Below are 25986 nucleotides of genomic sequence, written 5' to 3' on the forward strand. Positions count from 1 at the left end.
GGGCGACTGATAGTGTTTTCTTCCACTCCTGCTCCCGCACAAAGTTGGAACATTATTGTAAATTCCAACTAATTTCAATTTGTGTGACGTAATCTGATCTGAAGGAGTTATGTCAAAATCCAAATAAATAAAAATCAATAGTTGTGAAACACCTTGCTTCATTTGTAAATGTGTTTTCCCACTCACTCCTCTGGATTATAACCGATGTGCCTTTTTTCTTATTTAAATTATACTTCAAAAAAAAGTTGTACATTAATTTATGTGTTCTAACAAAGAAAAGGGCAAATGTTAACTTTTTTATGCTTTTCATATTCCTTGTAATTGGGTTGAACAAATATCTGGAAAGAAGTTTACATGAAAATTGTGTTGTCTTGACTAGCCAAAACTCTAGTGCAAGGGTGGGCAAACTTTATGATTAGCGGGCCACAATGGGTTCTAAAATTTGACAGAGGGGCCGGACCAGGAGAAGATGGATGTAGTGTTTAGGTAACCTCACCTCATCGGAGAAAAAAAATACATTTAATTTTAAATGAAAGTGAACAAAAGTATTACAACAATATATGTCTTTGAAAAACCACAGTATTTAGGAAATAAAACATTAACAAGGTTTATTCATTTAATTTTTTTCAAGTTTGGCGGGCCGGATGAAAACGTTTAACGGGCCACAGGTGGCCCCCGGGCCATAGTTTTCCCACACCTGCTCTAGTGGATGCAAGGGCAGAGTAAGAAAAATACTAACACCACACAAGAACAAAGGAAGAAAAGAATGTTAACGAAATGGCAATTTCTCTGAATGTTTAGCTGTGATGTCCAAACCACAAATTTGAGTGACCATAATCATGAAAAAATTAGAAAGAAAACTGCATTGTTTTATTGCTGTTTGCAGCATACATCCAACACACGTAAGCAGCTACACAAAGCATTTACATAAATTGTGTCAACAGAAGTTTAAAAATCAGGATTCTTATTCTTTACATATAATACAGTTTTCACACGTTAATAAATATCAGTACAATCATGTCACACTTATCACACTCACAATCTACACACCGAAGAATTGTGTAACCTTGGTTCAACTCATAGTACATACATATGTGTACTCTATGTGCTGTAAAACAGAGACCAAAAGTCAGTCACCTCTCACTGATGTTCCAATTTGATGCAAAAATATTCACAGCTTTTGCATTCCTCCAGAACCTCAAATTCAATCATTTTGAGAGACCCTTAAAACAATGTCCACTGAAACACAAACCCAGGCTGAAGAATAGAATAAAAAAAAAATAAAAAAAAGGCATCGTTATTTGTGAACACTGCCACTTGCTGAAGTACGTGAAAATCTGTTATTGTGGGAGACATGATATGGACAAGTATTTGTAAACATTAGCTTTCAGTGTGACTCAGTGAATTTCAAATCAATATGTGGGGCCCTTCACTGTTGATCACATGAAACGCTTGAGCGTTTTCCCATGACATTTTATTAGGTACATATGAATAAATGTAAAAGTAAAACAGCGTAAAATCCCTGAAATCATCCTTTCATTCATTTCTTACAGTTATTTGCTTTTGCAAGGGCACTGGGAAACTCAAGCCATTCTATAGCTGGCGGGAAACCTTGGACTCATCACTTGTTAACCACAACGATGAGTCCAGGCCTTGTCTACACGTAGCCTAGCTTGAAAAAAACCCAAAAAAAATCATAACACCCTATCCGCGTCGAAAAAAAAATTACGTTCACACTGCATTTGTTTAAAAATCAAACAAACCAAAATAATGCATCCAAACCCAGCTGCGTTTTTCAGCGCATTTACAAGCACATCAAGAACAGAATAAATCTCTACAGACATGGTAGACCAGGGCCACACTCCATGTAGTCCTGTTGACTCTCAACACCTAAGTTTGGGGTTGCACGTTTCTGTCTTCCAATGTTACTGTGAGTTCTCTCCAGTCCCAACTGTGCACTCCCTCTCCAGGATGGTTCGAATGGAAAGAATAAATTTGCTTTCAGGGACAATAAACAGCAGACACAAGGGAAGAGGCAATTTGAGGATGGTGAATTAAAACGCTCTATTATTATGTACCTAATAAAGTGGCAAATGAGCTTATTCTTTTCCTTGCAGTCAGGAACAGAATAAAAGACATTTCATAATGACTGCAGTTTTCATTTGTTTGCCTATGTTTACACTATTTAAGTCTAAGTTTTCTGAGGGAGTCCCAGAGGCGCTAAATGTTTTGGCCCACGGTTTAACATAGATGCCAGTGCCAGGTTGTCACATTACAATGGGGACACTCATTGTTTGGCATGTTCGCTGAAGAATTTCCACAGATGGAACACTAACACCGCGCAGCTCTGTAGAACATTTGATGCCCCGGCACTCAAATGAAGCTCCCCTGCCAGGCGTCAGCGCATGTGGACATGCATATGGACGCTCAATAGAGGTGTGATTGTATTTTGCTGTCAGCAATTAATCCGCTACGCCAACTCTTGCACCAAAACAAGATGCAATGACGGCTTGTTACATTTGCCGTGCAAACCGGCGTTGTGTCACAACAATCCTGTTTTCTCCCCATTGTCCTGAAACGGCGCTGTTGTTGCCACCTGCAACGTAGCACAATTGTCGCCATTGCAATTGCTTCTGGGCACGTGTCGCTCATCCACAAGTCAACTATACATCGTGAAAACTATCGAGTGTGAATGCAATGTTTGATAAAAGATCATAAATATATTAAAGCGCATATTTGAAGGACTCTTAGTGAGGACCCACGAAACACAATGTTAAAAAGGGATTTTGTCTCTGATTCCTCAGGAAGAAGTCAGTGTGTCAGTGGGGAGGAAGGCAGCTTTAAAAGCCTTCCCAGGCGGGGGATCTCTATCTGCAGTAAATTGTTTCTGCATCTACACAACTTATTTACAAAAGACAATCCTTTACATTTCCTTTACATCAGCAGGACCAGACTGCAATATTCCCTTTCAATCATTCCGGATCAAACAACACGCTGCCAACAGGTGCCAGCACTTCAAGGCTGTAATGATAAATTGCAAATGTGCTGTCTTTCTACCCACGGTGACAGTACAAACCTGAAAAGCGATTATTAACTAGAACTGCCTGTGGGTTGAGGATGTGTAAACACTGCCGGCTGCGTCAACCAATCCCAGTAGCAGCCACGTGTGCGCGAGTGCGTGTTCGTCTGGAACCTTTACACATTCACTGCTGCAGGTGTGGCAGATTCAGATGAGCCGCCTTTTTCCATGTTCGATGCGCTATACTGATCAAAGAAGGCTGAGACCTTTGAGCTCATTTCATACTTGGACCTGCTGGAGCAATTAGTTCACCCTTGTTAAACCCAATTAAGGTTGAAGCCTTTAGAGAGCATCACAGCCTCCAGGTCCTTGTCTTCCTCTTTCTCTCGAAGCCTCTGCTCTTCCAGGAGAGCAACCAGGGCATCGCGCTGCTCCACAACATCTAGCATCTCATTTAAGATCTGCTTTTCCTGTGCAAGCTCCTTCTCTGTCTTTAGATGGTCTGTAAAAGAGCAAGGCAAATGAGTCATCACGGAGAGAATGCACACTGGCCAACAGTAAAAGTTAGATTTAGAAATAAATAAATAAATAAAATTAAAAAAAAGGTCTGCATTTACAAATGTAACTACCAATGCGTGAATGCCCACAATGTATGCTACTTGGCAAGGGTCTCGCACCCGTCGGGGCTATGTTTCTCAACACCCACACTTATGCCAGTGAAAGGGTTCAACACCCACACTCTACCCACTATAATTGCACAAATACTTTACACAAGTGGGCAGAATTTTCGCCCCTTCCTCCTTTGTTGTTACTTGAGTGACAGCTTTTATTTTAGAAGTGGTACGCTGCTCCATCATTGTCAACCGTCCCCATGTTATACGAACGTTACAAAACCAATGAAATGCACATCTTTGTGATATTTGGTGATAAGCCAAAGCATTAAAAACTCTGATACACATATATAACTTTAACCTGAAGAAGGAGATAATATTTTGGCCCATGTTGGTATTTCAAATTAAAGATGGATATATTTTCCGAACAGTCGCTATTGATCATTTCCTAATCATAAGAAAAATAGCTAACTGGATTTGAGATTTAAAAAAAAAAAAAAAATGAACAAGAGGAAAAATACAATTTAAAATATCTGGTCCAGTAGAATGAATTTTGAAGGAATTCATGTCCACTGTTTTCACATACATTACAATGTCCAATAATGTGCATTTTGTTTGGTTTAAAACCATGCTCTTCTAGCAGTCCCGTAAATACATATTTGCGGAAGACGCTACCCCACAGCAGTCGCATTAATACAGTTAAATTATCCTTAACTCATTGTTGATGCAATGTAAGTGTCACGAATTAATACTCTCATGAGGTGCATGCATTACAGTTGACCAAATGTCTTAGGACTACTTCAACTTGAAAGCGGGCTCATTTTGTGCCAAAGGACATTTTATGGTTATACCCGATTGTGACTTCAGTGCAATGCTGAGCCTGGGAGTCAGCTAACGCCAGAACAAGTAAAGAAAAGGAACTCCTTTACTTCTACACCGTGTATCAATCCGGAGATGTTTAATCATGTTAGTTTACGCAATATTATTATTCCAAGAGTTGGAAAATTTAAGACACATTTCCGTGTGTTACAGTGCCATGTACAGAGAGTTGTTTATTATATTTACATTGGAGGGGCACTCACAGTCTTGGGGGCTGTGGAATCTGCCACAAACTCACCTTCTACAGCCATTCGCTCCCTTAGTTCCTGCTGCAGTCGGCTCTGACGGTCTTCTAGCTCCAATTCTCTGGCACTTGAAAGAAAAAAAAAAAAAAAAGAACAGAAGAACTTTGATCAACACTGATAACGTAAGTAGCTTTGAACTTTTAGCCTTCCAGAGTGCCTTACCCGAATATATTGTTTGAAAAAATAATTGCAGTGATATAGCCAAATTAAAATATGGTACCATTTTACTGCACTGTTAGACTGATGCAATTAGATGCGATGAGATAAAATAACAGCCATAACCAAAACCTCATGTGGTTTTATGATCTCCCCTAAGTTCAAACTAAGATAAAATAAATTAAATCATTGTGAAATTCAATTCATACTTTGGGGACTTTGAACCAAAAGGTTAGACCTAATAACAATTTACGGTTCAGTGCTTGCAAAAGGTCATGTTGATGGTCGTCAGGAAATAATTACCTCCAATTAAACGTGGATAACATAACAATACTTCATCTTGGTGGTAACTGTATTTAGCTACATCATCTGTGTAAACAACGTGATATCATTCCACCATGAAAAATGACACTAAATGTATTAAAGTTGATTTATAAAACACACTAAACCAGTGGTTGCCAACCTTTTTTGGCTTGTGTACCCCCAAATGTTTTTGTCATGAGTATCTTCTCACTCATACATGTTGATGGGTGGTCAAAAGTAGAGCAACTTGTCTTTCAAGTGAGCAACCTGTGTTTGAGAAGTTCAGTATCCTTGGAAATTCCTGGTTGATGTTTGCATGGCGGGAACTCAACTGCCGCTAAAGACTTAAAGTCTTGAAATGTTCTAATAGCAAGGCACGGCAGGCCATTACGCTCATCCAAAACTGTGTTAAAACGTCCTTATTTTTTATTTTCTCTCTCCCATTTTGAAAGTGAATTTGATAAGCCAAAACTAAAACTTTTTTCCCCTCCAAGTCATTTGCGTCAAAGCGCATGTCACAAGTGATAAGTGTAATCTGTTGTATTGCCCTGTTCGAACCTAAAAAAATTATTCCTTCAGGCCTAACACACTGCACGAGTTCACTAGGTGCAAAACAAGGGTCGTCAACTTTTTTCCCGAACAAAATTACGTTTTCATCAGACAAAGCTGCTAATGATACCAAAAGCCCATGTTTTGGTTTTATAGCTGTATTGATATCACGGGTCGATTTGTATTGCAATATCGTGTGAAAGATCTCACTGTATTGCTGGAAGGTTCAGGAACACTTTGAATAAAGGCAACACAATTATATAAAAGCCACGTAACAAAATAAATAATTAACTACCATAACCGGTTTCTTTTTCTGTGCTTACTTAAATGCTTAAATTTGGAGATGTCTCTGAGGGCAAGGCGTGGAAGCCGGACGAAGAGTAGGTCTCATCAGCAGGCACCATTGCGCGCCAGACGACGGCACGTCGTGATGACATGTACATAATGGCCTTCTGAGACTACAAGAGTTTTTTTTTTTTTTGGACACCACGTTTGCGCTGTCAGACCACAAGATAATATTGTTCTGTGTCTTGGACCAGGCGAGACATCACTCTACAAGTTTACAGGCTGTCTACGGTCTGACATGGCATGCAGTTTGGGAAGATATAAAGTATATGATCTCGTCCCAAAACATAGTGGACCATTTTCTCCCCTATTCAAGTTTTGTAGGTATTGCGGTAAAACATAATTTAAAGGAAGTGGACAATATCAAAAAGTGCTGCAGCCACTTCGATCAATTCATGCAGAGTGTTCAAGAGAATCCAACATGAAAGGTTGATAAGTATCTCACTTACAATATCATTAGTTCAGATTCATAGCGGACTAGGGCATTCTTCTCCTGCACCAGCTTGAACCACTCTTGCATAAGTTTGGGATCGTCCTTCTTGCCCATGCCTGGAGAAAAGAGTTGCAAGAGTATGGCAGTGAGATGCGAGACATCAGAGAGGACATACAAAGACACTCAGGGATCGACACTGGGTAATGCAATCACAGCCAAGGCGGGATGTCCTTGTTGAGGGATGGTGAGGTGGAAGGATGGACTCGACACCAATGTGGGAAGTTGGTAAATACTTCCTAGAGTCACATAAAGATGGTGTGGTGGTTTTGACTTCAGGGAAGTGAACATACAAACAACTTTCAAACACACTTACAAACATACTTAAAAGTTGGAAAGAAAAATCCGTTGTAAAGATCCATTTGCTTAACACAGATCAGACTGTTCTTTTGGTGGTAACCATTATTCAGTCTCATGTTGGTTCAATGCAGTACAAAGTGACAAGGGATGCAGGAGTGTTTGCATGTGTGCGTGTGCGTGTTGGGCGACCAAATACAAGCCAAAAAAAACCCGAAAGCAGCAAAATCCCTAAACCAAAGATAAATAAATAAATAATAAAATATATATATATATATATATATATATATATATATATAAAATGTAAACAAGGAATTAAATATAAAAAAGAAAAAGAAAAAAAAAATAACAATCCTTCCCTACCCAGCTAATGACCCACCATCTGAAATTAAAGAATTCAAATCCTATCAAAGTAGAACAGTTTAAAAGGAAACAAGACTTCTGAACCTTGCGAATGTATGTAAATCCGGCATACTGCAAAACAGTTCCCAGATGGCATTCAAATATGCTTTGTGAGCAGTGTATATTTAGACTGCAGATATCAAACACCAAATTACTTTTTTTTTTAAAATCTTGATTAGGATGGCACGTTATAGTCATTGACTTTTATTAATTTAAATGGAGATCGTCTTGCTTGACCATGCTTCAGTTTGAAATGATCACGGCCGTTCAAAATGGGCTCAATCTTATATTTATGCAGTCTGATAAATGTGATAGGTACTGTCCATTATTATAGCCCGTACATACAGTTTAGTTTGACCAGGACCGATTCTCCGTCCTTTGGTTAAAAATATGCACAAAGAATTTCATCTGTCAATGTGCTTTTGCTGTAATTCCACAGAGTATCGTTTGGTTCTACGCCAGTCTATCAATAGAGGCATTTCAATGAAGTCTGGCTCACAATAACAATACAGTGTTCCCTCGCTATTTTGCGGTTTGATTATTGCAGCTTCAGTCTATCACGGGTTTTTCAATTGTGACAATAGCGTCAACATTTTGCAATATTTCTTCCTTCTCAGTCGTATTAGCCAAGACCTGACGTCCCCAAAATCCGCGTTTGCTCATCTTGGGCTGATATGGAAATACGCTCCAAGCATACTACTTCACTCAGACTGTTCGAAAACGCAGGATATTGTTCAAACGTGATGTTCAGTTATTTAGACTGCCCCAATAACAGAGCCCAGTGCAGGCAGTACAAGGAAAGTAAACAGATGAAGCAGGAGCTGCCGATTATATACTGTATTCAGAAAATGTGAGTGGAGCACACGTTGCCTACGGCAGCACACGAGGACACAAAACGTCTGCTTTATACCTGCATGAAAGTTTTCTTTTTCATTTGAAATGGCTTACCTTAACCAGAATCCCTTGTTGCATTGGTAAACCAAAAGTAGAATCCTGCTACGGTAATGCACCTTTGGGTGCTGCAAATCCTTGTTGTGGGAACCGAAAGCTGGTTGCCATGACTACTGTTCTTGTCGGATTTATGTAGCCCTTAATCACAGAAAAAGTCTCAAAGGGCTTCACATACCCACAGTTGAAAAATAATGGCATCCCCTGATCTAACTTTACCCCCACAAGGGCAAGGGAAAAACCCAAAAACGCTATCAGGTGAAAAAATGAGAATCCTTGAGAAGAGGCCGCTGATGGGGATGCTGAGTGGGCAACACCAAACACCATTTTGCATACTACAGTCAATGGGCCCTTCACTGAAGGCACCTTCCTGTAGCGCTTCATTCAATTTAATGGGTTCCACACACAGAATCATACTATGTGTTTGAATTAAATTAAATTAAATTGAATGAAGCGCTACCGGAAGGTGCCTTCAGTGAAGGGCCCATTGACTGTAGTATGCAAAATGGTGTTGGTCATCTTCATATTCTTTGTCTTCTAATGGAAGTTGAGTAATAAGAACTTCCGGTAGAAGTACAAGGATTTACAGCGCTGGTATTTAGTCGCAATTTTAAAGTTTAATTTATTAAGTGTAACAAGTGTTAAGAACGGGGGGGGGATTCATAATGGCTCAGTAGAGGTGTAACCGCCCCCTACCCCGCAAAAAAGGCAACCTCTAATTTGCAGAAATTCACCTATCACGCGGATCATGGAACACATCACCCGCAAAAACTGAGGGAACACTGTATAGACTTCCATCGGTCCACTAACACTGCAGTCACTGACTGGGGTAATCTCCTTATGATTGATGTCTGATTCGGATTTGACGATATGCAACGCAAATGTGATTTTCTGCTTCCACTTTCATGATAGGTTTCCCAATTGGGCCACATGGGTCCAGAAGATTTAATGTCCAATTTGCTTTCAATACTTGTAGCAGCTAAAAAAAAATGCAACAATTTTGGCACATTTTGTAAATGTGCATCTCAGAATTAATACAATGATAGTGTTGCTTTTTTCAAATGCAAGTGACTCACTCTTATGGTCGGATTTACACTGCACTATTTAGGTCTGGCGAGAAGGAAGCATGTCAAGTATATTTTGCAGAGATTCAGACTTTCTACAGAGTATGCTAAAAAAATAACTACTGCTTGGCAACAGGTAGTTGATCCAATAGGTTTCAGTGAAACACTCAAAGCCGCATGACATATTTCAATGAGAAGATGAAGTTGGTGTAGGTGTGGGGAGGAGTATGTTGTAGATAGAGGTGAAGGGGTAACTAAAGACATGAGGCTGCAGTTGATGTTGCTGTTGTTTTTTTGAAGACCACCTAATTATGAGTTCAACATATTTCTTTCCACCATCTCCACCACCACCAGCCCTCGGCCCAAGGTTCCAAACACAGGAGAGCCCTCAAAGAACGTAAAAGTAAAGCAAAACTCAATCAGACCACACACGAAACCCAGGCAAAATCTCCATTGGCAGGCGTTAACCACAAGAACAAACTAGATGATTGATTATCGTCTCAAACTTGTTTTATGCAGGACTCCAATATTTAAAACACAACTTCACACCATGCAAGGTTCACAAACCTGAATCATAAACTTTGTTTTTTTAGACGTAAATATTTATGAGTTATCTTAAAATGGCAAATGGTAGTCACTACAATGAACTATTCAACTTTTTGAATTTGCAAACACAACATGCAGTAGGTTCAAAATCGTCACAGCAGAGTAGTTCCCCTTTAAATTAACTTTGGGAGGGGGGAATTTACTGAGCTGGTATAGAAAAACGAGGGGGAAAGCGCAAGAAGATGAGGGAGGGGGTCAAGTAAAAAGCCCAGTTCTGGAGAACCCCTGTGGTTGCCATGGTAACCTGCCACACCCGACAAGCAGAGGCGGCGAGGTTAGGTTACCTTCAGGGGAACAGCAGAGGCAGAAGGGGAGAGTTCTCCGACGGTGCATCCCCACAAAGGGCTCAACTTCCACAAGACAGGGGGAAAGGGAACGAGGGACTGACACAGACAGGGATATTGATGCGGAATAGAGAAGGGATGGTAGAAATGATACAGAAGAAAAGCAGAGATGTTACAGCAAGAAACAATAGGGGACACAAGGTGTGGGAGGGGGAGGGGACACAGTGTGATGAGAAGAGAAGAGAAAACCATGGAGGAGAAAAATCAAAGGAGGGCAGGAACAGTGAGATAGGAAGAAGACAAATCACCTAGGAGGAGAAGGTGGGAGTGATCACCTTTGTGGTATGAGGGATGAATAAAGTGGGAGTAAAAATAGGAAATCAACCTGGAAGAAAAAGCTTTTCTGATGCACTGGTAGCGCTTTCCTTATACTTCCATTAGGCCATCACAGTCTTCATTTGAGGATACCATGAAATAAAAAGGCTTGCAATTCAAAACAAAAAGCTTAATAGGATAGATTTACACCGCATGGTTCAAGTGACAATTCCAACATCATGAGAGCGTAAAGAGGAAAAAAAAAAGTCTATACTGTATCCTCAGATGGGAATCAGGCCTCTTCAAAATGTGCATAAAAATTGGATGCTTATCGAATACCTCTTAATGTGATTGCAACACACAGATCGAATAGAAACCGTCAACGCAAGCTTACTGTCACTGCAATAAACCGATCAGTGTGAAACACATTAAAAAAAAAACACATTGTAAACCTAAACTACAGCGAACATAAAAATCATCAAACATGCTGGAAATGTGGTAAAGGTGTGTCCATCAATAAAAAAAAAAATGCTGGGGACAATCAGCGTATAACGAACGTACAAGTGATAGTTGAGTAAAAGTACAAGTATTGCAACAGAAAATAACTTTGGTGAAAGCAGATTTATTATTATTATTATTCTTAATATGTGACATTTGATGACTTTCTCAATTTTCTCGTCATGATTGCTACTGTAAGTATGCTATGCTGATAAAATATTATAAACGGATCAATACAGCCATTCTTGACCGCCATGTAAATGTGAACATTAGTATTCTTGTCATTTCCGGATTATAAACCATAACAAACTTTTCCCCATGCTTTAAAAGCTGCAACTTTAAATTTGACACGGTTAAGTTATGGATTTTTACGAGTGTCATGCTGCCAATAGATTTACTGATGAACTCGTCACATCCAACCAATTAAATTATCAAACACGTCACAGTGTACCAATGAAACCGTCTTGAGTCGGCACTGATACTGAATCTTCACATCCGTCATTTGCGTAATTGAATCGGTGGCGAGCATGACAACATCTTTTCCCAGGACAGGACATCTAAATTACTTTGATTGCTGAGTAAATCAAGATGTCATACAGCTGATCGACTAATGAGCCGCTGATGAAGGGTTGAAGGGAGGCCAGACCCTATGCTAACACCCATAGCACCGCCCCAGCCAGGTTGACTAGCCCAGAGGCGAAAAAACATACAAGCATGAAAAGTCAGAACTCTGCTCTCTTTGCACACAGACCATTTCAAAAGAACTTCCTTCCTAATGACGTTTTTCTCAATTCACATATTTTCAGTTTGTGCTGTCAGACAATCGAGCAAATATGAAGACTAACGTGGCCCAGTAAGACTGTTTTGGTCGACTGGCACCTGTGCATTTGGCGTAAAAATGGGCGCAGCTTCATTTTCGTGCTAGCATAGCGTCTTTGTGGCCGTGTTACGCCTGTCCGTGGCAATGGTCTAGTTCAGCGTGTCTGTGAATTTGGTAGACGCGTTACGCCTCACTGGGTGTTACTTCCACTCTTCCCAGAAACGGAATAACAGATGCCAGCCTCAGTTGTACCTTCCATCGTGGTTCAAAGCTGGTGCCCCGGGTGTGATCTCCAAGCTTTCAAGAACGTGTGGAAACCCTGCTGGACTGGCTGTATGTGAAGAACGAAGCGTGAAAGTGAACGGTCACACAGTGATGGTTATGAAGTCGCAACGAGGGTTAACAAGCGAGTGTAGCACCGAGAATTGTGTTGAGTAAAAGGGTCCAGCAGATTTGCTTCGAAAGAGTACAATTTCCTGAGTGCTTCTGTCCTTTGAAAAGCCTCAACACCGTCTACGCGGCATGCTACATTGGTGGCAGTGGTGGGTTTTGTGCCGAAATCTCCCAAAGCACAGGTTAATTAGCACAAATGAACTTAGTAACAATTGACTCTTTCTTGGAAATAGATATCCTTGGCTTTCCTCTATGTGCAGTTTGATATAGGGGTTTATGAAGAAGCGACGCTTTGAGCTCATCTCAAGTCTGACCTCAGTTGTTTACTCATTAATATAATATCACAACTGCAAATATGTACATTGGCTAACAACGTATATTTGATGTCATTATTTCTTAACAGGACAATCAACTCATCTTGTCCAAAATATGAGACGTACTGGCTACAAAAATTGTAAACAACTGCACCAAGATAGACATGAGACTCAATGTGCTGAATTATGAATTCAAAGCTAACAAGAGAAGCAGGGAGTATTGGCCAGAGTCAAGAAAAGGAAATACAAAACCCCAATGATTCAGAAAGATTCCATAGTTGCAATTCTCCAAATAACAAGTTAGAAAACAAACATGAAAGAACATGTACAGTATTCCTTCACGGTAAAAAGTTTAAAAATAAGGACGGATGTCTGCACAGTGACAAGATTCAATACAACAGCTATAGTATGGACAGTATACAAACTTCCACTTTCAGAGGGCTATGTCATACTGAGAGGATTTTCTGATCATTTGACCTTGCATGCAGAGAATTCACCACAACAAACCATAACCACAGCAGCAAACATTCTCCTACGACGACCCATCTGAGAGGCTGAGTCAAAACCTCCGTTACTACCTTTGTAAAAAGTAAAGCCTTTTTTTATACAGCTCTTGTAAGTTTGTGGAACGTGAGTCTATGGAGGAAAAGTATTGTTCGAAGTGAGTTCATCGTTATATCCATGCCCCAAGCAATTTATGTCATGGGTGAGTAAAAACAAGCAACAAGCCAAAACAAAGAGAAGTCATGAGCCTTCTTCTTAAAATTGTGGTGACGCATACACAGCCTCAACGAACAATGTTCCCTCTAATTTTCCATACGTCTGAACATTCAAACAAACTCCCTGAGCATCCCTTGGACCACAGTGAGCAATATGAGACATGCACATGGCGGCCAAACCAGTACTACACCTGTCCAAAACCTGACATCATGACAAGTTATCCGAAGTAGATGTTACAAAAACATATAAATACAAAAATAGAACAAATCTTTTTAGAGAGATTTGTGACACAAAAAAAAAATCAGCCCTAGTTAGTTATTTAAAAAAAATGTTAACGTCATCTTAAGTATAATTTATTAAGCCTGAGTTTCAATTCGGCCCCACATTCTGCACTCATAAATAATTGAAAACATGCCATCTACTAAAACACACGAAACAGACTCATTTAAGGGGTTTGTAAACTACACCCATATTAGGACTTACTGCATAGAGCGGTCCCTTTCTCGTCTGTACTAGTGTGAGTGTATATGTGTGCTTCAGACGATAGTAAAACAACAGAGTGTGCGCCCTCGGTTGGGCTACTGAAATTATCAGGAAAGTGGGAATAGTGTGTTGTCCTGTTTGGAGATTCAACTGCGGAGGAATGAATGAGCGTATATAATGTGTGTGCGTGTGGGGCGTGCCAGCGCTGCTATTTGTGCTGAGAGGGTGAGAACAGTGCGCAATTGCTCACAGCGCAACTTAGAGGGAATAATGCTCACCAACAGCCTTTCTAAATAAGACATACTTCTTACAGAGAATTCAAGGGCCGAAATCTGACCTCATATTCAGACAAGACTGCATTTAAAATGACCAACTTGGTTACTACGGACTAATCACACATACGACTACAGGTTGCGGGGTTGCTTTGACATTGGGCACACACTGCGTATTAATACTACGGGAGCAACAACTGAGCAGGTATGAGAACAAAAAAAAAAAAATCAGGGAAGAATGATGGGACACAACTACAGCAGATAATAGAAGCTTTGAAGCTATTAGGAATGTTAACAAGGCGCAGGTATTATTTACACTGCGGGACACAGTTAATGGGACAAACAACACATTTGTTTCTAATGGAAGGACGCAAGCCACACTCTGAATGTTTCCCCATCCCTGCGCACAATCAAGGTCATGTGATATTTGCAGTATATTTTACATTGTCTATATTTTAGTTTTCACTCATCAGAATTAAAGTAAATATTGAAGTTTGGTTTGTTGGGAACAGTTTTACAGGCAACAACTCATTTGCATGAAGAAGGATTGTGCCAATTAAAGAGAGCATGAAAATGATGACAGCCAGCATTGCGTGAGACTCTTTCATTTGTTTCAAAGCGGATATATCGTATACAGGTAATCCGTGAGATTATTCTGTTGCTGATTATGTTTTTTTCCATGGATTAATAATATATATGGTGACAGTCACACCTACAATATCTGAATATAATGTTTTGGATTATAGTATTTGAGTCATTGTGCTAGTCTTTACTTTTTCACATGCATGCATGTGTGAAGAAGATTATTTTTTTGTTTGTTCCTGCTCATACAGTAGTAGTACTACCAGTTTGTAACTCAAATATGGTTAACCTCTATATCTTTCTTATTCTGGTTGTAGTTCACAGTGGTTCAGAATTGCACTGTATCTTCTTTTAGATGTAAGAGGGGCAAAATATTAGCAGCAAATATGCGCTTTATGCTCTGTGATGTTCTAAACCACTGTAACCCAATCTACAATTAATGTCGCCGACAGAGCGTGCAAAAATCCATCATTCATCGGTTTACAGAAGTCAGAGTCAATCTTATTGGTCTGATCTCGTGTTGGTGCGGAGAAGGCCAGAGTTTACGGACAAGTGGAATGGAGGAGGCTTTGTAATGACGCTAAAACCAATCAGCCAGCCAGCCAGCCAGTCAATGGAGGTAGATGGGTACAAAGCTCCAAGGAAAACAAAAGGTAAGGTGGGGAGAGATTCAGTTAGCCATTAGGTTAGTCTGAAAGCGACAGATTGCAAATACATACCGCCCAGATGTAAGTCCAGGATTTCACTGTAATTAGAATCTCCCCAATAGTCTACAATGACAGGGATATATTAAGACATATGAGTTATTTCACACTGCCCATCAACGGGCACACATCCTAAAATGAGCATGCATGGACACACATAGGTACACGTCAACCTGCAGGGACACTCAAAGACATCCTTCTGTACTCACCACAGTGCCCAGCACAAATAACTTATGATCATGAGTACATGACAGTTATCAAAATAATCATACTGCTTTATAGATTTGCTATATTGCTTGAGAACTGGCTCAGGCTCCTTCATTTGGACTTTTATGGCTATTTTGTGTCATCCAATCAAATAAGATTATTTAAGACAGCCAAGTATAGACGATTCTTTTTAAGATGCAATGATTGAATACTTGATTAATTCTCACCAAAAGAGCATCTGGGTCTCAAATGGGATCTTTGAGTACAACAGGATACAGTGCAGAGGTATTGGGACAGACCTCATTAAAAAATAAAATTAAAAAAATCTGGGTTTGGGTAAGACCACCTTAGTTCCCTGCAACTTTTTATTTTACAAAGCTAATTTCCAATGCTGTGGGAACAGTTTCAGGAAGGCCCTTTTCCTTTCCAGCATGACAGTGATGTAGTGCATAAACATGGGCCAGATAGCCCAATACGTCCATTTATATTGTACATTCAACACAAAAATCCAACATTGCTGTAACACAATTTAATGCAAGGGCTATCTTTGCTGCAGCACTTAGTTGTGCTAAACAAATCTTTGTAGAAAATATGTTGCTTATAATTTTATAAACATATCAGAATTTGAGTTCCATCACATAGCGCTGACCGTCAGAACAGATCAGAATCATAGAAACGGTCCTCGCTGGGTGATAGTGAAGGAGACGACATGCATCCAGAACAAACACACACACACGTGTTGTCAGGACACACATTCTCCTGAGTGCATGCAGCTCTTCTAACGATGGCGGACGTTAGAGACAAATTACAATGTTCAAAGATGGAGAACTGTTACAGTGCGTCACCACAGATGGAGCCAATGTAACAGTGTCACATGTCATTCATATGAAGAGAAACTTTAGTAAATCTAATACCTGATCTTCTTTTGTGCTGTTTGGGTAATGTATAAGTACCTTTGTACATTCCTTCAAGAAAGTAGAGTGGCAAACATGTTACAGTAGAGAAACAACTGATTGGGCGGGATGCACTTAGTTACGTGACGATAATACAAATAAATAAACCTTCCGTTCAATAAATATACAATACATTGCAGACTTTTGAGTCCACCATTAGATTTGCATTTTTAGCAATCCCATACTGACCTTATTGTACATATCAAGAATGTCACTTAGAAAAGCACATACATCTGCCTGGTATAAACATAATCAAATGGAAAACAATCATCTTCTTGTTTGATTGTCCCTTTATTCATTACTTAGCGGGCTATGAAAATGCGGGAGGTGCCGTTATGATTGTGGGAGGTAGCTGGATTGCGTCGATGCTTGGCACTTATATTGTACGTATAATCACATTCCTGTATTGTTCTGATTGATGCCAATTTCTTTTCGCCCTTGTCCCAAGCACCACCAATCTACCTTTTGTGGAAACAGTTTTGTTTTTCGCTTATTAATGCTAAATGTATCAGTCCACTATGATACTGGTTTAATAATGTCAAATAGACGAAACTGATGGTAAAAAAAAAAAATGCTCCTTGTGGCCCAAGTCGTTTGCACAGTATCATATATACTTGCCTCTGATTGTTAGAAGCTTCTATTGCAATGATTAGTCATCACAATTAATTACGTCGGCATATCCATGACAACCGTAAGATAGAGGACCTTCGTAACACACTCCCATAACGAGTATCTTGTAAATAATGTGGGCATTTTAATGTTCATGAAACTGCACTACATAATGAACAGTGGTGCTGATTCACTAACAGGTTGTTGTTTACAGTACCTGCATTGGCCCCTTATCAATAATGTTTATTGCTTAAGAGAAACAACATTTAATTGCCTTTGTTGCACAGAAAAATGAAATGCTTGAACAAGATCCAAATGATCTCACAGGGACAGCTCTTTTGTTTTTCAAATCTAGTTAACATCACCGTATTCATCAATATTCTGTTTATTATTGCTTTTGTAGCTTGAGAAATAGCCAAATGCAAATAAGCATCAAATTATGACACGATGCATTCTCAAAGGGGAGGCTAGCCTTGAAGCAGTTGCAATAAAAAACAGCTATAACACGGCCACGTTTGAATGTCACAAAATTCCCGGATCATACATTTTATATTGAAGCAGTAAGATTTGTGAGGTACTCTGCCACATAGAGTTTTTAAAAAAAGAAAGAAAGGGCAAAGAGTGTGGTACCTGCTTCTCCTCGCAATGCCTTTTCCACAGCCACGCCTCTTTCCTCTAGCTGCCTCTGCTTCTCTTCCACCTGCTCCAGTTGCCTCTGGATAATCTAATGGTGAGGAAATGACAAATTTGGGATCAAATGCCCACTAAAATGTAACAACAAATAACCAACTACATCTTTAAAAGTTCTAACAAATATGCAACTATCAAGATCGCCTCAAAAATGCCACCGCATTTGCAATTCTCTCTTAAAAATGAATAGTTGTAGATTGCCACAATTGAGCTCACTGAAAAAGCTGCTACGAGTACTACTACTACTACTAGTACTACAAATTGTAAGTCCAATAGATGGCCGATTAACAGCTTCCTCATCCAGTGCATTGACTTTCTCATTTACATATACAGTATAGTGGATACAAACTAATTTACAGTTACTTTGCATGGAATAAGACACAAATAAAAACATTTTGAGGCAGTTGAAAGTTGGAAATGTCATATTCAAAGATTATATTTCACTAGCAAACAGTCAGGATCATGAAAAATAAATTGTTAAACACTGCAGGACGCAGTAAATATAAATAAGGCACCCTAGTAAAGCCAAATGAAGTACATGTGAGAGATACCTTGTATTTTAATAAAGCTGTAAATTCAATATGTACATTTTTGTTGTGAAATACGTAACGTAAAAAGTTGAAAACAGACAACCTTTACTTGGGAGGTTTCCCTCGGCGTTAGCATTGATGCAACTTTAAGTAGTGTCATGTGGTAGCTGGAGAAAAAAAAAAGGGGCCCTTTGGCGCACTGCTAAGAGTTGCAAGCGTAGAGTTTGCCAGTGTAGTTTAGTGCTGACTCTGCGGCGTACTGCAGATGAGTTGCACAAACCACCAGAGTGGATTTCTTCACCACGGGATACAGCAGTTCTCAGTGAACATGGTCAGAAGAGACGTGCAAAAACATTGCATAACACAGTGCATTCTAAATTCACTTACATACACAACATAAATAATTAGGATTCTGCTTGACCCCTTGCTGAATTCTGAAACTATGCACAGAAAAAAAACAGTTACATAAAAACTAGCACACCCACATTCCCAGATGAAGCTACCGTATAGATTAATAAATATGTATGTATCTTACTAATGAACAAAACAACATGACCACGTTTCCATTTTTAATTTGGCTATTAACCTGGGCCCGATGCAACCTCTTGAGTTCCTCCTGCTTCGCTTGTCGTCGAGCCGCTTTCTGGACTCTACGTGTCAACTTGGCATTGAGCTCCTCTTCAGTGTAGGTTTTCTGGCGGAATCACAACAACGTGTTAGATTTGCCGTTTGTTAAAACCAAAGGAATGTGCACCTGGCAAAGGGCTCTCACGAACTCACTAACGGGAAAATTAATTCCATCCACGACACGGTGGTGAGCATTGAGCACTAGCACTTAATGTGCGCTGGCTTGGAAAATAAACTGGATTGTCTCTCATATCCTTTAAATCTTATGCAGTACCATATGCACAAAGGTGCCTTGTGAAGTTAATCTGCAAACAGCACACGGATCAAAAGCTCCAAAGGGTAGCTTTTAAATAAATATGAAAACATAAATCATCAATGCTGCACATACATAGACCTCATTGGACCTCATACAGCATTATTGTACACCAGGAAATTCTCTTTACAACAGGCAACACATTTTGAGACAATACAGGGATGTCGACCCTGAAACAAACTGACTTGTAAGGGCGTTAAAAGCATGAATGAGGCAAAAGGGAGCGAATAGTACGATAGGAAATGTTTGCCCAGCATCCACACTGGAGAAAACACATATTGCAGTGACAGATAGGCAGGTTAATGTCATACCAGTCAGAAAGGGGCAACCTTTGACATTAGCGGATGCCTTTGTGGCCTGAAAGTGAAGCGCTGCTGAGAAGTCATGTTTGGACAGCGGTGTGCAAGTGTGAGTAAGTGGGTGCCGTGATCCCACATGACATGCATCCAGAAAGGATGGTTAGTTCGAGGCCAGATGCTCAAAGGTTTTGAGAGTAAACTGGAACATGCGCACAGGAACAGGTATACAGGGGGCGATATTGATGGCAATGGATGTGATACTACCTTTGAGGCATATGATCTCTTGAACGCCAGTGCATGAGGGACATAAACAGACTTGGGGAGGACAAAACAAAACAAAACAAAAAAAAATCAAACATATAATGATTAAATGGGTTAATGGCTATGTTAAATCGGTTCAAAAACATTGAAAATAATAGTCACATTTAAACTGATATAACATGTACAAATCAGAGACAATGTTACTATTTCCCAACAAACAAAAACAGTGGATGCAGTGACACAGCAAATTAATATGTTAAGAAATAAAATTAGTCCGAAATACTTGGAAATAAATAGTTAAAGCTGTAACGCTGTAAAAAAACGAATTCATCAGGTCGGACTTATTGTAGAATGAGTAGCTCTGATAAATAACATTGAGAACCATTATGCCAATCAACTTCATATTGCGAGACTTCGAGAAAGAAGTAAAAAAAAATATATTAAAAATTGAAAAATATTTTCTGCTGTAATACACTTCATAATATGGCACTCAACATGCTTTTTGACCCATTTAAAACAATAATAAATCCTCTTCTAAAAAAAATATGATAGCCAAAGTGAGTCAAGCATCATAAATTATGCAGAACTCACAATTTTGTTTAGAAAATAAAATAAAAAAATAAAAATTATATATATATATATATATATATATATATATATATATACACACACACACACACACATATATATATATGAAGCAACTTACAATATTTTTTTTTATAAAATTAGTTGGAAAATAGTACAGCATTGCTGTTCACACAAAAACTCCTGTGAGAACAGGCTTATCTAAATCACTAAAACAGAAACAAACACAAACTAGTAAACAGCTGCAGGGGAATGGATTGCAAGTGGCCAGGCATGACATGTTTTTGTGTTTGCAGCTCAATATTAAAGTCCAACGGATTTTCAACATAAGTATTTTTTTTCCTTTCTTCATTTCACAAAATTACAGAGTATGACTTAGGGCTGAGCAATTATGGAAAAATGCAGTGCACACTTCCATTAAGATAATAAGAGTAGAAAAAGAAGTTGTGCTTGACCTTTATTAATTTAACAATTTTTTCATAGATTATGAAGCACAAATATGCTTGTGTAGCGTTTCATTATCTGAACGTGCGAATCTTTGTTATTTCAAAGAATATCACACCTGGAACTCTATGACAATTTTCTTTTAGTCTGTCAATAGGATTTTACATTGGCTGCTAGCATCAGTTTCATTAGCAGTATCTGAATATAAAATGTGTGCAATTAAGTTTCCTGTGTGTTTAACGTTTTCCAGTAAACTCTAACTGGAATGTCATCAAACATTTTAAAGAATATTAAAGGAGTGCAGAATAACATTCGTCACACGTTGCATGATAAGCAACACGCTGCATTCAAGGTGCTTTCACAATGTAGGAACTTCTAAACATATCTGCGCTGCACCATTCGGCTAATTTTTTATCCCATTCTAATGTTTTTATGATTCTTTAAATTTCACTTAATTGCACAGCCCTAGTATGTTTAGTTGTTTCCAATGCTGAGTGACTGCATGCCTGTGGCCCTAAAACCAAACAGGTCTATCTACACTACCAAGAAGCACTCACAGAGTAAAGCAGGGGAGGCAATACATTTGAATTTCTGGCATTAACATGTATTTAAATCACTCTATTGTTGAAAACTCTTTTATCATAACCTGTAAACTTAACACCTTTTTTTTTTTTTTTACAATATTGTTTCTATGGAGGATCAAAACCATCCAAATTTAGTCAAATTAGTCATTTATCAAATTCAAAACACAATTAATTATGACAGTAAATGAGTGAGAGAGATATTCAGTATATTTAATATTGGGGCAAATGCAAATTTTTTTCTGATTTAAATAAAATTTGCAAAATAAAATGTGCTCACTAAGTCTTATAAATATAGAGCATCAAAACATGTTATTTGCCTAAAATTCATTTCTGAACCTCCTCCTGCAAAATACCTCATCATCTTTTTCCTTTCCGCGATCGACCGCTTTTTCCCGTTCTTTTTCTTTGAGCCTCTCTTTCACCCTTTTTCTTTCTTTTAACTCCCTCTTTATCTCCTTGTCCAATTTCTCCTCCCTCATTGCCTCCTTGTGCATTCCTGATACTAGGTCAAAGATGTCTGTGTGCCGCTAGAAATGGAAATTATTCACAAGAAAAATGTTTTAAAACGGAAAAGATGCACTCACGGTATAGATGATGTATACAACTTGTAAACCATATAATGCTTTTTTGTTAGGCTTTTTCTGCGTGCTACTACAATACTCTCATGTACTAAAATGATCTGATTATTAGCTGAAGTGAAAGTGAGATGCATTTGGTCAACACGCCTCAATATTTTTAGGTGGTGAAAAAACATAATTCGAGTGCACGTTTTCAAAGTGATTGTTGACACTAAAGAACACAGGTGTGAAAGACGATGACTCACATCTGCCTTTGACTTCTGGGACGATCTCTCCAGAACGTCGTCACATGACAGGTCTGAATCTTCAGAAAAGCTCAAGTTTCTGCGCGACTTTGCATCTGTCACATAAGATAAGCAAGAACTAAGTCAAGCACTAAGTCTTCGCTCAAACATTTTTTTTTAGCATCATAGCCTCCGTTTTTACCTGCTGACTTTCCAACAGGGGATCCTCTCTTCTTCCCAGAATCCTGAGTGGTAGAGCTGGAGGACGGTGTACTGGGACATGACTTGTCATCTTTCTTCTTTTTGTCTTTTTTGTACCCTGAGAAGACCGCCTTCCACAACGACTTGTGTTTAGGTGGTGTCTCTTCTGCACCCGAGAGCCGGCTACTGTCGTTCTTTGCCTTCTTCTCCTTTTTGTTCTTCCGGGGTGAGAAGAGAGAACTTCGTTTCTTGCTCTTACTCGTGGATGAGCTGTCAGAGGACGCCACAGAGCTATCCAGACTTTTGTTGCTGCTCAAAAGACGCTCGGGTATAGTCTCTGCCTTCTTTGACTCTAGAGCTTTTACAGCAGATGTCTTTGGTGATACTGTAGACGTTTTACTTTTCCCAGACACCTCTGGGGTGACACTCCAGGCCAGTTTAGGTGAGGTACCCTCTTCTATGTTGGACTCTTTCATTTTATTGAGCTGCTGGGCCATGGCTTCTTTAAGAGCCGGACTCTTAATGGACTTCTCTCTTGCCCGTATCCTCTCCTCAGCTATCTCTTTGGCCTCTGGTGAGAATTGAGTGGCTCTCTGGGTCTTAGAAACTGGGTTGAGGGGAATAATGGGTTTGCCGTTTTCCATTGCTAAAGCCAGGTGAAAGGGAGGTCTGTCTGCTCTGGCCTTGCTGGTAGGTGGGGTGTAAAACTTATTCATGCTTGTCTCAGGCGTTCGCTCATCAAAGTTTTCCTCCACATCATCAGCAAATGGAATTTCTTCCACTGTCTCCACAAAGGACTTCCTCAGCTCCTCTGAGCGAGGCTTCTTCTTCTCTCTCATGATTACTACAGATTTTTCTGCTAGATCTGCTGATGGCGACAACACTTTCCTGGTTGCAGGTTTAGGTGCAGATGCAGGACTCATTTGGGTTCTCTGTGCTGGAATAGGAGTGTTTGGTTTTGGTGGTTCTTTGGCAAGCTCACAAGGAGGTTTTTCTGTGCCGTTGCTCCAAGACACTTGGTGCTTCTGCTGCCTGAGAACCGCAGGAGATTGATTAATAGGCACGGGTGGTGGCGGACTGGAGGGAGGGGTGAGCATGATGGAGTCAGAGGTGTTATAGCTGTCACTGTTTGCCGTTTGACTTGTCACCATACTACCATTTAAGCCGAGACCTGAGCTGCTGCTAAATTCTTTTGTGTCAGGACAATTACTTTTACCCTCCACAGGAGCAATGGGTGTAATGACTTGACCTTCAAGAGTGATGTTGAGTCTGCGAATCACCGTCCGTCCAGTATAAGCAGGTTTCTGGTCCTCCGACACATCCTGAGTCGGTTTCTTGGCAGGGGTGGCGTCTTGTGTTGGACTTTTAATAACACTCTTCTCCAAGATTTTACTACTGCGGTCTAAAGGAGAAAGACCGAGACTCTTTCGGATCTCAGCGCTCTTCAACCAAAATTCCTCAATTATGTCAGTCTTTTTTGAGAGAGATTCATCGATTGAGGAATCCTCAGAATCTGGTGTGGCTCTGTCAGTTCTGGCTATCGGTGTTGATGTGACATTGGGAATAGGCTGGGTTCTGACAGGAGATTCAGAGGTCACAGGTGATGAAGGTTCATGGCAGGGCAAAGGCTGTGCACATATTGGGGAGAGCGGGTTGCCTGTGAGAGGGCAAATTGACCTGTGAGGGTACACCGGAGATTTAGGTGGGCATGTCTCTGGTAGTGGGGTAGGCTGGGAACGGATTGGTGAGCCATCCTGTGACTTTACAGGTGATTGCACAGGAGTCTCGACAGCCTGATTAACCGGAGAGCTGGCATTGGAGTTGGAAGGTGACTTGCTGGGAGGTGAGAAGGGATTCTTCATAGAAGCAGAAGCTGGAGAAGCAACAGGGGAAGGGCTGATGATAGGTGAAGGGCTTTTGGAAGCTGGTGATGGTGTTGTCCGCTCAACTTTTGGTTTTTCAAAAACCAATGGTACTGGGGAGAAGCAGGTGTCGGAAGACATCACCTGAGACTCAAAATATGTCTGGAAATAAAGATAGGTCAGGAATTATTACACAAATACACACATAAACACTTGTGCAAAAAGAACATTGGTAATGTCTGACCTGTCCTTCAGGTTCTATTGCAGGTAAGACTGGCGAGAGGACGACAACATCATCTTTCAGTATGGGTTCCGTACTGGATGGTCCTGAATACATCAACGATAAAGTTGTTGCTACATTTGTCACATAAGAAGCACATATAAGTCATAAATCTGATGGAATGATTGATGGCATGTACCAATATCTGAAGCCAATTCCACACTTTCAGATGTTTTGTCTTCCGCTGGAATACTGTGCAATGATGGGTGCAATCGTGCCTCAGCTTCAGCATCAGAGGGGATGTCATCTAGAAATAATATATCAATAAAGCAACTCTTCAATTATTTCAGTTTCCTAATTTTTGATTTGAAATTGAAATTCAGTGATGATTTAATCTCCTGACCTTGGTCCATTTCTGTACCAGGTTCCATATCTGGACTATCTGCTTCTGCTTCCAGATCATCATCCTCACAAGGTTCTGACGTAAAAGAAATAATATAAAATAAGCTCCCAGTTTGTTTTTTTGTATTTTTTTCAATCAATAATTTTTTGGCAACACAAAATAAATACGGCTTTTGTCTATCTGCTATCTTTATAGCAGTTCAATTAGTCTAAAATACCACAGCTGACTGGAAAAACTTCCAGTCAGGGAAAAAGGAAACATTTTCATGAAGATGTAAAACAGGGGTGTCAAACTCATTTCTGTCAAGGGCCACGTGGTAATTATGGTTTCCACCTTTTGAAATCAGAGGCCAGTATTAACTGTTTGATCACATACTATTACCATACATTTATTTTAAAAGGGGGCTTGGTAACAAAACATTTTTTCAATACATCAGTGAAGAAGTGAAGAAAATTGGCAATTTAGGTATTTTAGCAAGAAACAAAGTCAATAGAAATAAATTACTTTTGCGGTCCACACAAAATTATGTGGAGGGCCATATCTGGCCTGAGTTTGACACCTGTGATGTAGAATGTTATTGCAAAATAAGTAGTTACGTAAATCCATGTTGGGTTTCAAAAGAAATACTATACAACATAAAATAATGAAATGTAAACGTTAGTAAATAGCAATAAAAAGCAGAGTTACAGAACAGCTTAAAAGAAAGTCATGCATTTTCCATTTATAATAAAAAAGGCGGATACAAAACATGATAAAATAAGTTAGAGCAGAGATGGGCAATTGGTGGCTCACGGGTCGCACCGGCATGGCCCTCGATTAATTTCTTAATCTGAAAAATGCGCTAGCCCTTACTGGAGAGCTGAGCAGTTGAACGTTATTATTAACAACATTCGTCGCTCACCAGTGCCACCAACACAAAGACTCTTGTGCATCAGAGAAGAAAAGAGTAGGTACTGGCTTTTTTCAGACCTGTAATAAGTGTCTTTCAGGTAAAATGGGTTTGCATTTAATGTTGGTAAACATCTAACCAGGCTGCCTAGTTTGCTTAGAGATGCTATCAGTCATGAAAGAATTCAACTTAAGTTGCCGCTACAAAA

At 39.6% G+C, this 25986-nt stretch overlaps 1 protein-coding gene across 17 annotated transcripts in view; it reads right to left on the minus strand.

Moving 5' to 3' along the window:
- Nucleotides 1-848: 848 nt before the first annotated feature.
- The window catches only part of mical3a (microtubule associated monooxygenase, calponin and LIM domain containing 3a), a 74977-nt gene continuing 49839 nt past the window's right edge, over nt 849-25986 (minus strand). For 11 of the 17 annotated variants that reach the window (XM_088299137.1, XM_088299142.1, XM_088299145.1 and 8 more), the window contains 14 exons: nt 24890-24964; nt 24686-24793; nt 24511-24593; nt 22406-24428; nt 22225-22319; nt 21755-21928; nt 19792-19842; nt 18875-18982; nt 17699-17792; nt 16421-16471; nt 15315-15365; nt 6557-6656; nt 4748-4821; nt 849-3521 (listed from right to left, as the gene is read on the minus strand). In XM_088299137.1, the coding sequence (XP_088155263.1) occupies nt 3337-3521; nt 4748-4821; nt 6557-6656; nt 15315-15365; nt 16421-16471; nt 17699-17792; nt 18875-18982; nt 19792-19842; nt 21755-21928; nt 22225-22319; nt 22406-24428; nt 24511-24593; nt 24686-24793; nt 24890-24964 (3272 nt within the window). In that variant the 3' untranslated portion in view covers nt 849-3336. Of the gene's footprint in view, nt 3522-4747; nt 4822-6556; nt 6657-10198; nt 10298-15314; nt 15366-16420; nt 16472-17698; nt 17793-18874; nt 18983-19791; nt 19843-21754; nt 21929-22224; nt 22320-22405; nt 24429-24510; nt 24594-24685; nt 24794-24889; nt 24965-25986 lie in introns of all 17 variants that reach the window. The other 6 variants (XM_088299154.1, XM_088299146.1, XM_088299140.1 and 3 more) reach the window with 6 other exon arrangements.

This window comes from Idiotropiscis lumnitzeri, chromosome 6 (genome assembly GCF_059441095.1).
Source record: "Idiotropiscis lumnitzeri isolate Australia: NSW breed Sydney's pygmy pipehorse chromosome 6, RoL_Ilum_1.0, whole genome shotgun sequence".
Taxonomy (NCBI): domain Eukaryota; kingdom Metazoa; phylum Chordata; class Actinopteri; order Syngnathiformes; family Syngnathidae; genus Idiotropiscis; species Idiotropiscis lumnitzeri.